At 40.8% G+C, this 14,852-nt stretch overlaps 1 protein-coding gene across 2 annotated transcripts in view; it reads left to right on the top strand.

Annotated features, from left to right (window-relative positions):
- The first annotated feature begins 643 nt into the window (after window positions 1–643).
- SPPL2A (signal peptide peptidase like 2A) overlaps window positions 644–14,852 on the top strand; it is a 52,588-nt gene continuing 38,379 nt past the window's right edge. For both annotated transcript variants that reach the window (XM_082648222.1, XM_082648221.1), the window contains exon 1: window positions 644–822. In XM_082648222.1, the coding sequence (XP_082504348.1) occupies window positions 751–822 (72 nt within the window). In that variant the 5' untranslated portion in view covers window positions 644–750. The remainder of the gene's footprint in view (window positions 823–14,852) is intronic.

The following is a 14,852-nucleotide window of genomic DNA, read 5'->3' as shown; positions in this document are numbered from 1 at the left end:
CCAGGGCTCAAACGCCTGTCCCCTGCATTGGCAGGTGGATTCTTAACCACTGGGACACCAGGGAAGTCCCAGAGTAGAGCTTTGATTTTATTCTAAGTGTGGTTGGGAGTGACATGATCTGATTTACATTTTCAAAAAGATCTCTCCAGGACAGCTGTGTGGATAATGGGCTGTGGGGAGTGGAAACGGAAACCAGTTTGGAGGAGAGAAGCAACGGTGGTCTGGGGGTGGTCACTGCGGTTTAGGAGAAGGTGGGCGTTTTGGGGACATACATGTGAGAGAGCCTAGGACGGCTGATGAGCAGGTGAATTAAGACTCAGAGCATGTAGGTTTTTGGCTCGAGCACCTGGGTAGTTGGTGGGGAACTGAACAGGCGCTCCGCCGCTTCTAGGAAGAAGGAGGGCTTGAAAAAGTCCCTTCGCCTGCCCGGACCGGGGAACAGTTCAGGTCACGCAGCTGTAAAGAGACACGCCCAGACCCGCTGCCGGTGCTCGCCAGCGCCGGGAGCCTGAGAGAGCCCGGCGGGCGGCGCGCGCTGACCCAGCCTCCACTTGCCCCGTGGGGGTTTCCGCGGCCTCCGGGCGGGGCCGGAAGAGGAAGTCGGCGCTGCAGTGGCGGCTCCAGCAGCCGCGGCGGCCCCAACCCAACCCCGCTGCCCGCCCCTGTCCGGCCCAGCCACCGAAGCAGCGCCGCGAGGGGACCCCGGAACCCGCCCCGCCTCGCGCCGCCGGGCGCTCACCAGGCAGTCTGATGGGGCTGCAGCAACCGCTGACCCCCGCCGCCGCCGCCGCCGCCCTGCTGTGGGGCTTCCTGCTCCCTCTGGTAAGGGGGACGGGCGGGCGCTCGGGCCTCCCCGGGGCGGGGCCGGGCCCCCCACCTTCCGCCGCCGCTGCTGCCGCCGCCTCACCCCCACTGGCTCCCTGCCGGCCTGCCCTCTCCCGCGCCTACGCGGCCTGCTCTGGGTTTTTGCTTTCATACCCATCCCTGTCCCACTACTCCCTTTTGGTCCAGCCCCCATTCCCGTCCTTTGAAGTCCCGGTACCTACCCCCGAGAAAGCTACCTGCCGAGCCCCTAATACGACTCGGACTTTGGTGCTTCTCCTCTGTAGTTTCACTGTTCCAGGCGTTTTGAATTGACCTCTGAATTTTATTGTCCAGTCTTTCTTACCGCTGCTTAACCCGCACTACCCCCAACCCCGAAAGAAGGAAAAAACGTATACGCGATCCCTGGATGTTTAGCGGTTCAAGGACTGCGCTTTAGTTTAATTGCTCTCATACAGATTTTTTTCTTTCTCTAGTTTCTGTTTCGCCTTAGGGCTCATTTGATTCCATTTTGGGGCTTTCTGGTAACAGTAATAATTTAAAATAATTTCTTAAAGAACACACCAAAGTGTAATTCTTTTAGTGGGTTTTAGTGGGTTTCAATTCTCTGCCTAGTTTAAAGGGGAGGAGAGCCGGTTAAGTAACAGTAACAAATATGTGTACACAAGTTTGTTTTCGTAATTAGAGAAAAGTAATAATGTCTTAAAATTCAACACCAAGCAGAAGGTTCAGTGAATGGGTGATAAGGACGCCAGTGTTCAGTTTTTGTTTCTTGTAAATTTCACTTAGGGAGTTTCAGGTTGGAAACTTTTATGAGCTTTATACAGAATTGGTATGGTGTATGCCTGTCTAGTTCTTTCCATTAGAATGTGTAACTTCTCTGAAAGAGTATATTTTGCTTACTCTCCAGTTTAAATGATTACTACCAGTGAATATATTCAATATGAAAGTGTTTTTAACATTTATTGAGAAACCAAACTCAAAGCCTGAAGTGGTTAAGTGCCTTCCTTGTATTCATAACTTTGCTAGGCAGCATTAGGAAGAATGTATGTAAAAATTGCTTGAGGTGGGTCGGGGGGAGGAGTAGGATATAAAGAGAATAGCAAAGTGGCAGTGTTGGTCTGAATCTTTGAGGTGTTGTTTACCTTGTAATCAGACGTGTCCAGAAGATAATTCAGGTAGTATGTAAATACACATAAAACTATAACCTAGGTATGAAATTTTTTGAGTGTTTTTGCACTCATTTTCATTTGAACTTCTTAAGCTAATTGTAAGAATATATACATGTGTGTATAAATTCCCACCTGTCCTTTCTCAACACAAATTAATAATTAACCTAATAATACATCAATTGCTCAAAAACTCTTATTGAAATTCTTAATAAAAGCTCTGAAGCCTCTCACTAGAAAAATGGAAGCAAAATTTTCATGTAATTTCAAGTGCTTCACAAGTCTAAAGTTTGTCCGTGTTCTAAATTGTAGCTAGTCTGTCTCTCCCATATTCTAGATTTTATTCTTTTTATATTGCACATATATATTTTGTCATATTTCACCATGTTAATCTTGAGTTCTATATTCCCCGGTTGCGGGGTTGTTGTGAGGACTCAGTAGCATTCTTTCACTCCACAAATATTTAGTGTGGTATCTCTTATATGCCAGGAGCTGTGCTGGTAACTGTGAATACACTGACAAGATGTTTCGAAATTGGGAAGATCTTTTTCAGTGCTAACTAGTATTATTGATTTTCTATTTCTTAGTGATTCCATAGTGGATTTTTTTCTTCTACACTCTTTCTTCCTTTAAATTCATGAAAGGATCTCTTTCTCATTCCTTTCCTTTTCTGAGGAACTCAAATAAATCTGGTATCCTTTTTCTCAGCAGGAGCTCTCTCTTTCCTTCTGTTTACTAGATACCTAGTTCCTTTCCTCCACTATTTTAAGTTTTTTGTTATTTTAACCATTTTCTCCCTGAAGCCCTTGTTTACTCCTCTTCCCTACTCTTACAGCCCTAGGTGGCCTCTCTGAGTTCATTTGAATGAATGATGCCAGCTTAATCATTTCATTTCTTCTTTCTGGTCTCTGGAAGCTGGCCCTACTGAGCCTCTTTCCCCTTGGTCATGTTAGAAAAGGGTCATCATGGGCTTCCCTGGTGGCGCAGTGGTTAAGAATCCACCTGCCAATTTAGGGGACAAGGATTCGAGCCCTGGCCTGGGAAGATCCCACATGCCGCGGAGCAACTAAGCCTGTGCACCACAACTACTGAGCCTGCACTCTAGAGCCCGTGAGCCACAACTACTGAGCCCGCGTGCTGCAACTACTGAAGCCTGCGCACCTAGAGCCCATGCTCCACAACAAGAGAAACCACTGCAATGAGAAGCCCTCACACCTCATCGAAGAGTAGTCCCCCCTCACCGCAACTACAGAAAGCCCATGTGCATCAACGAAGACCCAACGCAGCCAAAAATTAAAAGAAAAAATAAGGGTCATCATCCTCATGTAGAAGCAGCATTTAATCTCCAGAAAGAGTCACATCCTTGTAGAAGAGGCAGAGTATTTAGCATTGGAAAGCCCCTTCAACATCATGTAGCCTACCCTACTCTGTTTGTCCTCATCACATCAGAGTGACCTTACCGTGTATCTTGAACACAAACTACAGCACATCTGGCTGTTTTAATAACTTCTAAACCCATTAAACATTTAAGTCTAGACATGAAAAGAGTGCCTGGCGGGTAATTAATTCTCTCTTGGCTTTGACATATTTCCATATCACACTTGTCCTTCCCTAGTCCAACTCCCACCGCTAGCCCCAACTGTTAGACCTTTATTTTAGTGTTATTCGGACCCAGTCACAGGGTTCTGTTTCAAAGACAATGAGTGAAATTTAGCCTGGATCTGTTTTCTAAAATTGCTTCAGAGTTCTCTGAAGAATCCTGAGTCTTTCTCATAATGTTTTTATAAAAGTTGTATTCATGTTTTCATTACTTCAAAGAATTTGAAGTGTCATATAGCCACATCTTGAGCTTATGAAAATGAAGTGGTAATCAGAATCCCCAACAGGAAAATCTCTTACTGAAATCTGCATTCCTTTGGTATACTACACCAACTCAAAGAGTCTTCTTTAATTCCTTCTCTTCTGTCCTCCTGCCTCAACCTCCTGCAGAAACTAGTAGTGTTCTGCTACCCAACCTATCAGAGACATGCTGAGCTACTGTACTATGGACTGAATCATGTCCTCCCAAAATCCATATCTTGAAGCACTAACCCCCAGTATTGATGGTATTTGGAGATGGGGCCTTTGGGAGATATTGATAATTAGGTTTAGATGAGGTCAGAGAGTAGGTCCCTTGTGATGGGATTGGTGCCCTTATGAGAAAAGACACCAGAGAGCTTGCTCTCCCTGCCCCCTCCCCCTCTCCCTATCGTATTTTTTTATGGCAGCCCAAGCTGACTAAGATTTTGGTACCAGGAGTGGGGTTCTGTGGTAACAAATACCTAAACATGTGGAAGCAACTTTGTAACTGGGTAATGGGTAGAGGCTAGAAATATGAACATTAAAGGTGATTCTGGTGAGAACGCAGATGGAAATGAGGAACAGTTTATTGGAAACTAGAGGAAAGGCAATTCTTGTCATAAAATGGTAAAGAACTTGGCTGAACTATGTTCTAGTGTTGTGTGGAAGGAAGAATTGTAAGCAGTGAAATATATTTAGCTGAGGAGATTTCTAAGCAAAGCATTGGAGGAGCAGCTTGGTTCTTTCTAACTGCTTTTAGTGAAATGCAAAGGGGACAGAGGAATTGAAGAAGGAATTGTTAAGCAAAAAGGAACCAGAATTTGAAGATTTGGAAAATTCTCAGCCTATCCATGTTGCAAAAAAAAAAAAAAAGAGAGAAAGTTTGTTCTGGAAAGAACACTAAGAGTGTGGCTGAACAATCACTTGATAAGTAGCTTATGGGATTCTATGAGCAAAAACACTGCCACTTTTAACTCCGGGGGAAGGAGACAGGATGAAATGAAGAAAGGCTGTTGGACCTTTTGGATCTGACAGGATGGGATGATAGAGCTATTAGGCTGTGAACGTGCATTATTCTTCAAGAAGAGGGAGAAATGACCCCCAAAGGTGATTCAGAGATCATCAGGGCCACAACTTCAGTTTCAACAAGCCTTTTGGCCTCTACCAGGAGCCTTGGGGGTGGTATCCCACAGAACCAAAGGCTACCCCACAGAGCCATGGGGGTGACACTTCCTCCCCAGTGGGCCTGGAAAGTGGGACATAGAGCCAAAAAGGATACTTCTTGAGCCTTAAGATCTATGTCTTACTAGGTTTTGGACTTCCTTGGGTCCCCTCATCCCTTTCTTCCTTCTGATTTCTTCTTTTGGAATGGGAATGTCTATCCTATACCTGTCCCACCATTATATTTTGGAAGCACATAACTTGTCTGGTTTTACAGGTTCACAGCTGGAGAGGAATCTTACCTCATGAAGAATCTTGCATCTCACCCATATCAGATTTAGACGACATTTAGATGAGCTTTTGGACTTTTTAGAGTTGATGCTGGAATGAATTAAGACTTTTAGGGCTGTGGGATGGAATGAATATAAATATTTTGCATGTGAGAAGGATATGAATTTTGGGAGCCAGGGGAGAAATGCTGTGAACTGAATTGTGTGCCTCTGAATTCTCATGTTGAAGCCCTAACTCCCAGTGTGATGGTATTTGGAGATTGACTGGGCCTTTGAGGATAATTAGGTTTAGATGAGGTTATCAGGGTGGGGCCCTTACAATGGGATTATTGCCTTGCTCTCTCTCCCTCTGCCCCCCACAACCATGTGAGGACACAGTGAAAAGGTGGCTCTCTACAAGCCAGGAAGAGAGCCCTTACCAGAACTGGACCATGCTGGCACCTTGAAACTTCTAGGCTCCAGGCTGTGAAAAATAAATTTCTGTTGTTTAAACCACCTAGTCTGTGGTACATGTCTAAGCCCAAGCTTAGACATGCTGGTTATGTCACATTCCTCCTTTAACTGTCAGATTCTTCACAATCAGAGCTGTCTCTGTGGATTCTGCATCCCATTGTCCAATTTTTAAGGCACTAATTGCTGTTTTATCTCCTTCTCAAAATACAACACCTAAACATACATCTCCTTAGAATCTCAAAATGATCCTGAGAGAAGTTTCAGGAAGATTACAATTTGTCCTAGACCAGATAGAAAGTCATGAAAAAGAGGACTAGAACCCAGAGTTTCTAAGACATTTGTTTATACATTTCCACTAAGTGGTTTTTTTTTTTGGATCAAAAATAGATCACAAGACTGATTGGAAAAATTTGTGAATTTATTTTCATGAAAAAAGGTTTAAAGATAGAAGTCATGTTTATTATATATTTAATAATTTGTCTTTGTTAAAAATTTACCTGAAATTGGTTCTTTTTACAGAAATCTAGACCATAAAGTCTCCAGGTATGGATTCTTACCCCAAGATACTAAATTTTTTTTCAAAAATTTCATTGCCTTTAGGCCAGAATTTGCCAAATGTTACCATGTCCTATGGTCTTAAATCAACTCTTATTTACCTGCCTGGCCTTTTACGCATTTGAGTTTATGAATTCTAGTGTAAATCGTAAATTCTATAATAGTTAAGTAGTAAGATTACTTAAGGAAACCCAGGGAGAGGGCTGGATCTAGGTAACGTAGAATATAGGCCCCATGAAGGAGAAGCTACCTGACTCATTCTCTGCTGTCTCCCTTAGCACCTCATAGTTTGCAGAGTACTGAATGAAGAATGGTTACCTTGTCTCTTCCCTCCACCCTAGTACATCTTAGCCTGTTACATGCCCCAGATTCTCCAAGTGTAAGGAATGATCCTGGGGATCTACTTTCCCCATGTCCCACAGACTCCTCTGATTCTCTATAAATCCCTGTTTGGTGCCCTAGCTCCCACTGAGCCACTAATTAAGTAATCAAGATTTCACTTCATCTCTGAGGGTCTGAGTCTAGTCAGTTTCAGTGCATGGTTTCCATAAACCTTGAATATTGGAAGTAGGAGTAGAAAGAACATAGATTGTCTTGATTGTCTAACTTATTAGTGAGGAAAGAGGCATAGAAAATATAATAGTGAATAGTGAATCTGGAAGTTATTTAGACCTGGCTTTGGAACATGTGTCATTCAGACATATAACCCCAATTCTGCCTTTCTTGTAGAGGCTGCTTTCAACTCTTAATGTATTGCTATTGACTTAAAACTCAATCTGTGTAAGGAGAAAGATGTTTGTAAAGAAAAGGATACCTCCTACATTGCTATGATATAAGGGTAATGGGTAGATGACTATTACTCTTTGGTGTCTAGCACTCAGTGATTACATTTTAACTTTTTACCTTCTGGTTTAGAAATAATTTTTTTTAAATTGCTAGTTCTCATTTTAAATAAATTCTGTTTATTAGCAAAACTTGCCCCAAACCCCCAGCCCTCATATTCGGTATCTAAAGATAGAGGAGTAGTTTAATTTGTAGATTTTATGAAGAAAGATTGTAAGGGGGGTTCATTGGAGAGAGAGTTCATCATATTCACACATTGTCCCTTGAAACCAAAGGATTAAGTATATCTAATGGATAACAATATGAATAATGTGAACCATGTTTAATTGACAGACTGTGGAGGTGGGTGGGGAAGCTGGGACCCAGTGATACAAATGCTGAAGAGTTTTGAGTGAACTTATGGGTGAAATGGGGGAACTGCTGGCCAATACATGAACGTTGGCTATACCAGCATACTGCAGGTACAGTGCGACTTTCACCTCTTAAGAAAATTCCTAGGAGAACCCGAGTAATGTCTGGAAATCTGATGAGTTTCACTGCTATTCATGATGAAGTCTATAACCATGTACTCTGCAGACCAACATCAAAGCATCACTTGGAAGCTTGTTAGAAATGTATAATCATGGGCTCCTCCTAAGACCTGCTGGATCAGAATCTGATTTTAACAGAACATTAAATTCAAGAAGCACTGATTTATAATAAAGGGTAAGAAATTGTTGCCCAGATTACTCACCATAATCTCTAATAAAAAAGAAGAACCATGCTTGACTAATCTTTTAAGGTTTTTAAAGGGAATTAAATATATACGTGGGTAAAAGTTAGCATTGTATTAGTCAGAGCTCCATCATGATGAGGTGAAAATGGGCCAAGATACAGAGTCCTGGCAGACCCAAAGTATGGCGTGGATTCAGGGTAGGGGGTAGTATATTAGATAAATTTTTAGCTAAAGAATTTTTATTTTCAAAAGGAATGTGTGAAGACTTAAATATGGAAAGTAGATCCAGTGCTGGTAGATACCTTTTGAAGGAGAAAGAAGAGTAGAAGGCAAACTAAACCTGTGAAACAAAGTCACAGAAGAATTGAACTGTGCTATTAGCTTGGACAGGAGTAGAAAGGCCTGTTTCCTAGGTTAATATTGGGCTGGTGAGTCAGCATCAGGAGGCCGTTTGAACAGAGGCCAGGAATACAAATGCCCATGCTTGGGACTACCAAGAGACTGGAGTATAAAGCATAGATATAGCCTCAAGAGACAGGGACGTGAAGGTCAGTGCAAGACTGACTCAGTGAAAGTACACTGACGAAATAAAGCTCTTTATATATGTCCTATTGTTTAAGCTCTGATTGGTTTGGGAAAATGAGGAAATGGGAAACCTGCAAGGATGTGAGTATAGTGTACTCCATTACAGTTGAGGTGTTTTTAGACTTTGAGTAATCATTTGGCACTTATCATACCAAAAATTATTTAGGAGAAAAATGATCAAAAGAATAGGCAACTCTGACATTAAGATAGACTTAAACATTGATTTAAAAAGAAGATGACATGGAATAAGACTGAAGTCAAGTGATCTGGGTAAAGTAAATTTGGAAATGTTCACAAACAAAAGGCATCCGATGAATTTTTATGTGAGGTATATTTGAATCGGAAAAACAGGAAGTACTACTTCACACTGTGGGCTAGTAAACTTGCTTCCCTTGCGTGTGAGGATCAAGCAAGATGTGGAATATAAAGATTTGATGGCCATGAAGAGCACTTGATTCCACCGCCAGTGGTTGTAGGAACTGCCATTAAGAGGCAGGATTTGGGGTGAGCAGTAAGGAGCACTTGTCATAGGGAAAGGAATTCCATGAAACTCTAGAGTCCTAGAAGTGGGGGTACTTGGAAGAGGGTAAGGAAAGGAGTTAGAGTTTGGGATGTTTAGGGTGTGGGAGGAACTAATTGGGTATTAGAGGAATTTGAGTGGTGGTAGGAGACCCATGCCCAGAATCACAGCAGAGAGGGAGTTGACAGCTAATGCAGAGATATATATGACCAATATTAAAACTGGAGGGTGATGATTGGGTACTAAGGGGTGCTGGCAGATCTAGCTGCATAAGGGAACTTGAAGTGATAGCAGAGCTGAAAGACTGCTGGTCTGGGTTTTAGAGAGCTCAATTCTAATCTGGCCCCTGAGACTTCATTTTGATCATTTTGGACCTGTTTGAGCTGTGAAATGAAGGGACTAGATATCCCTAAATCCCTTCAAGCTCTTGATACTAAGCTTTTTACTAAGAGAATATTTTCATTATTGGTTGAAAATATAAACAGATATTTTTTAAGGGTTGAGTAAAGTCATAGAAGAACAGACCACAGTTGATTACAAAGGAAAATTCAAATGTCTTGAAGCATGTTTCTAACTTGAAAAATATAAAGGAAGGTATCCTGTCCATCCACCGTAGGGCCTTTGTCAGATGATCTAATACTAGCGCGGGTAGACCACAGGTCTTTCCTGATTTGGTACTTGTAATGTTTAAAGGGACACTTGAGCTTCAGGCCTCTGTGCTTCCCAACCTAACTGGCCCACAGTGATGTGGTTTCTACTACAGTTGGCCCTTGAACAACATGGGTTTAAACTGCGCGGGTCCACTTATACTTGGATTTTTTCAATACATATACGTTGTTTATGATCTACAATTTGTTGAATTTGTGTGGAATCAAATCTGTGGGATTTGAGCATACCTGGATTTTGTTATCTGTCCTGGAACCAGTCTCCCTCAGATACCGAGGGATGACTGTGCTCTTGTTCCCATATAGCTTTTGCTGCTCAAGGTTGGGCCCACAGAGCAGCAGCATCAGGATCACCTGGGAGCTTGTTAGACATGCAGAATCCCACATTCCACCCAGGCCAACTGAATCAGAATCTCCATTTTAATATGATCACTAAGTGATTTGTATGCACGTTAAATCTTGAGAAGCACTGCTCCTATAGCTATGGTACTCAAACCTTAACAAGCATCAAAATCTCCATAAGGCCTTGTTAAAAATAAACTTCTCAGAGTTTCTGATTCAGTAGGTCTGGAATAGGGTCCAAAAATTTGCATTTCCAACACCCTAAGAACTACTAAAGCTTTTACTAGAGACTGACTTAAATCATATTCTGTTTGTCATTATCTTTTTCAGGTTTCTTTTTAATCTTCCCAGTAAGACTATAATTTCTTGTTTAGTGTTTCTTGGTGGGGGCAGATTTATTGAGATATAGTTCATATACCATAAAATTCACCCATTTAAAGTGTACAATTCAGTGGCTTTTAGTATATTTACAGATATGTACAACCATTACTATAGTCAATTTTAAAACATCTACATCACCTCAAAAAGAAACCAAATAGGTAGAGCACAGAGGATTTTTAGGGCAATAAAACTACTTCATATTCCATATGATACTGTAATGGTGTATACATGTCATTACATATTTGTCAAAACCTATAGAATGTAAAACACCAGGAGAGACCCTAAATGTAAAATGTGGACTTTGGGTGGTAATGAATTGTCAGTGTAGTTTCATAGATGGTAACAAACGTTAATAATGGAGGTTGGAGGGAGGCTATGCGTGTGTGTGGTAAGGGGATATGTAGGAACACTGTACTTCATGCTCAATTTTGCTGTGACCCTAAAGGTGATCTAAAACATAAGGTCTATTTTAAAAAAAGAAAGAAAGAAACCTCATATTCTGTAGCTAGCACCCCCATCCCCACATCCTACCAAACCCTAAGCAACCACTAATCATCTTGTATTTCTTCTGCATTGTGCAAGTACTTGGCAAGGTGCTAGATGTATTATTAATAATAATAGTTACCATTTATTAAGAGCTTAATATGTGTAAACATTTGCATCATCTGACTTAATCATCATGACAGCTCTGTGAGGTCTGGACATTTTTTGTCATCTCAAAGCTGAGGAGGGAATCCCCTGGAGGTCCAGTGGTTAGGACTCCGTGCTTTTACTGCCAGGGCCCAGGTTTAATCCCTGGTCGGGGAACTAAGATCCCGCAAGCCTCGAGGCGGGACCAAAAGCAAAAAACAAAAAAACCAAGATGTTGACGCTTAAACAGTTTAAATGACTTGTAACATAGCCAATAAATGGTGAAATTGCCATTCTGTCCCAGGTCTCTAACTCCAGAACATACGATATCTATTGTTGATAAACTGAATTTTCAAAACTATATCATCTCTATGAGAAATTTTACTAAGATGTTAAAATGTAGTGGAAATGCTTAAGTTATTTGGGTATATTAGCTTGCTCATGAAATTTGCTGCATGTTGCACATCCAATATGAACTATTCTACAATTATGTATGGTTATACTTTCCTCTCTCATACTAATCTTCTACTAAAATTTGTTTTGCCTTAGTAATTCCCATATCAATGAATTTTGCTTATATCAATGATAAATTTTCTACCACTGTAGAAAAGACTGTAATCTGTCTATAGCAATAAATGTTACTCATAGTTGGATACCTTTGTACTTCCTTGTACTTTTAAGCTTTTTAAAAAATCCCTTAGCTTTTGTAATTATAAAAGTAACACTGACTATTATACAGTTGTGTAAGAGGAGGTAGTGTATATGTATCAATATGGAAAATCTAACATATAAAATTTAAATTTTACGGCTTAAAGACTTAAATATAAGACATGACACCATAACACTCTTAGAAGAGAACATAGGCAAAACATTCTCTTACATAAATCATACCAGTGTTTTCTTTGGTCAGTCTCCCAGGGCAATAGAAATAAAAGCAAAAATAAACAAATGAGACCTAATCAAACTTACAAGCTTTTGTACAGCAAAGGAAATCATAAACAAAATGAAAAGACAAACCTACAGACTGGGAGAAAGTATTTGCAAATGAGGCAACCCACAAGGGCTTGATTTCCAAAATATTCAAACAGCTCATACAAGTCAACAACAAAATAACAACCCAATTGAAAAATGGGCAAATGAGCTAAATAGACATTTCTCCAAAAAGACATACAGGGCTTCCCTGGTGGCATGGTGGTTGAGAGTCCGCCTGCCGATGCAGGGGACACGGGTTCGTGCCCCAGTCTGGGAAGATCCCACATGCCGCGGAGCGGCTGGGCCCGTGAGCCATGGCCGCTAAGCCTGCGCATCTGGAGCCTGTGCTCTGCAACAGGAGAGGCCACAACAGTGAGAGGCCCGCATACCACAAAACAAAAAACAAAAAACTATAATGAGGTACCACCTCACACCAGTCAGAATGGCCAGCATTGAAAAGTCTACAAATAGCAAATACTGGAGAGGGTATGGAGAAAAGGAAACCCTCCTACACTGTTGGTGGGAATGTAAATTGATGCAGCCACTATGGAAAACAGTATGGAGGTTCCTCAAAAAGCTAAAAATAGAGTTGCCATATGATCCTGCAATCCCATTCCTGGGCGTATATCCAGAGAAAACTATAATTCAAGAAGATACATGCACCCCAGTGTTCATAGCAGCACTATTTACAGTAGCAGAGACATAGAAGCAGCCTAAATGTCCGTCGACAGATGAATGGATAAAGAAGATGTGGTGCACATATACTATGGAATACTACTCAGCCATAAAAAAGAATGCAATAATGCCACTTGAAGCAACATGGACGGACCTAGAGATTATCATACTAAGTGAAGTAAGTCAGAAAGAGACAAATACCATATGACATCACTTACATGTGGAATCTAAAATATGACACGAACTTATCTATGAAACAGAAACAGACTCACAGACATAGAGAACAGACTTGTGGTTGCCAAGGAGGAGGGGCGTGGGGGAGGGAAGGATTGGGAGTTTGGGATTAGCAGGTGCAAACTATTATATATAGGATGGACTACAAGGTCCTATTGTATAGCACAGGGAACTATATTCAATATCCTGTAATAAACCATAATGGAAAAGAATATATATATGACAGAATCACTTTGCTATACAGTAGAGACTAACATTGTAAATCGGTTATACTTCAAAGAAATAAACTTTAAAAAGTAAAATTTTAGAAAAGCTACACAGTAGTATATATAGTATGATCCCATATGTGTAAAACAGACAACAATGTATATGTTTGAGATCTATCTATCTATCTATCGGGTTGGCCAAAAGGTTCATTCGGTTTTTCCATAAGATGGCTCTGGTAGGGCTTAGTTGTCTTTAACTTCATTCGAAGCAATTTTGTTAGATTGTAATGTGACAGCTGTCATATCAGCGTGCATTAAAAAAAATCAAAATTGGTGAATTTTTGTATAGCCATTATTAAATTGAAGATGGGAGAAAAAAGCAACGTTTTCAGCATATTATGCTTCATTATTTCAAGACAGGTAAAAATGCAACTGAAACGCAAAAAGAGAGTTGTGTAGTGTATGGAGTAGGTTCTGTGACTGATCGAACGTGTCAAAAGTGGTTTGCAAAGTTTCATGCTGGAGATTTCTCACTGGACGATGATCCATGGTCAGGTAGACCAGTTGAAGTCGATAGTGATCAAACCGAGACATTAATTGAGAACAATCAACTTTATACCGTGCAGGAGATAGCTGACATACTCAAAATATCCAAGTCAAACGTTGAAAATCATTTGCAATAACTTGGTTATGTTAATCACTTTGAAGTTTGGGTTCCACATAAGTTAAGTGAGAAAAACCTCCTTGACCATATTTCCTCACGCGATTCTCTACTGAAACGTAACGAAGTTTCTGTTTTTAAAACAAATTGTAATGGGTGATGAAAAGTGTGAAATGCTGTACAATAATGTGATATAGATGAGATTGTGGGGCAAGTGAAATGAACCACCACCAACCACACCAAAGGCCGGTCTTAACCAAAGAAGGTGATGTTGTGTATATGGTGGGATTGGAAGGGAGTCCTCTATGATGAGCTCCTTCCAGAAAACCAAATGATTAATCCCAAAAAGTACGTCTCCCAAGTAGACCAACTGAAAGCAGCACTTGATGAAAAGTGTCCAGAATCAGTCAAGAGAAGATGCATAATCTTCCATCAGGATAACGCAAGACCTCATGTTTCTTTGATGACCAGGCAAAAATTGTACAGCTTGGCTGGGAAGTTCTGATTCATCCGCCATATTCACCAGACATTGCACCTTTGGATTTCCATTTATTTTGGTCTTTACAAAATTCTCTTAATGGAAATCATTTCCTTTCCCTGGAAGACTGTAAAAGGCACCTGGAACAGTTCTTTGCTCAAAAATATAAAAAGTTTTGGGAAGAGGGAATTATGAAGTTGCCTGAAAAATGGCAGAAGGTAGTGGAACAAAAGGGTGGGTACGTTGTTCAATAAAGTTCTTGGTGAAAATGAAAAATGTGTCTTTTATTTTTACTTAAAAACCGAAGGAACTTTTTGGCCAACCTAATATCTATCTATCTTAAATATTCATAGATAGTATCTGGAAAGACATAAGAGAAGCCCCTAAGGGGTGACTGTGAGAACCAGGATGAGAGGAGAGGGACTTCATACCTTTTTGTTTTGTTTGATTGTTTCTTTCCTTTTTAAATTTTCTAATTCCAGTCTTTTTACACCCTCATCTTTGCTTTTGTTTTCCTCTCCTTTTTTTTTAATAGCCTGATCTCTCTCCACATCATTCTTTAAGTTCACATTACAGTACAAATACATATAGGGAGCTTTGAGGGGGGGTCATTTTTATAAAACTAGAAAACACTATAAATATCTTTCTGGAACTTG

The sequence above is a fragment of the Grampus griseus genome (assembly GCF_964374135.1).
Source record: "Grampus griseus genome assembly, chromosome: 2".
Taxonomy (NCBI): Eukaryota; Metazoa; Chordata; class Mammalia; order Artiodactyla; family Delphinidae; genus Grampus; species Grampus griseus.
This window is presented reverse-complemented; position numbering and strand designations above follow the sequence as displayed.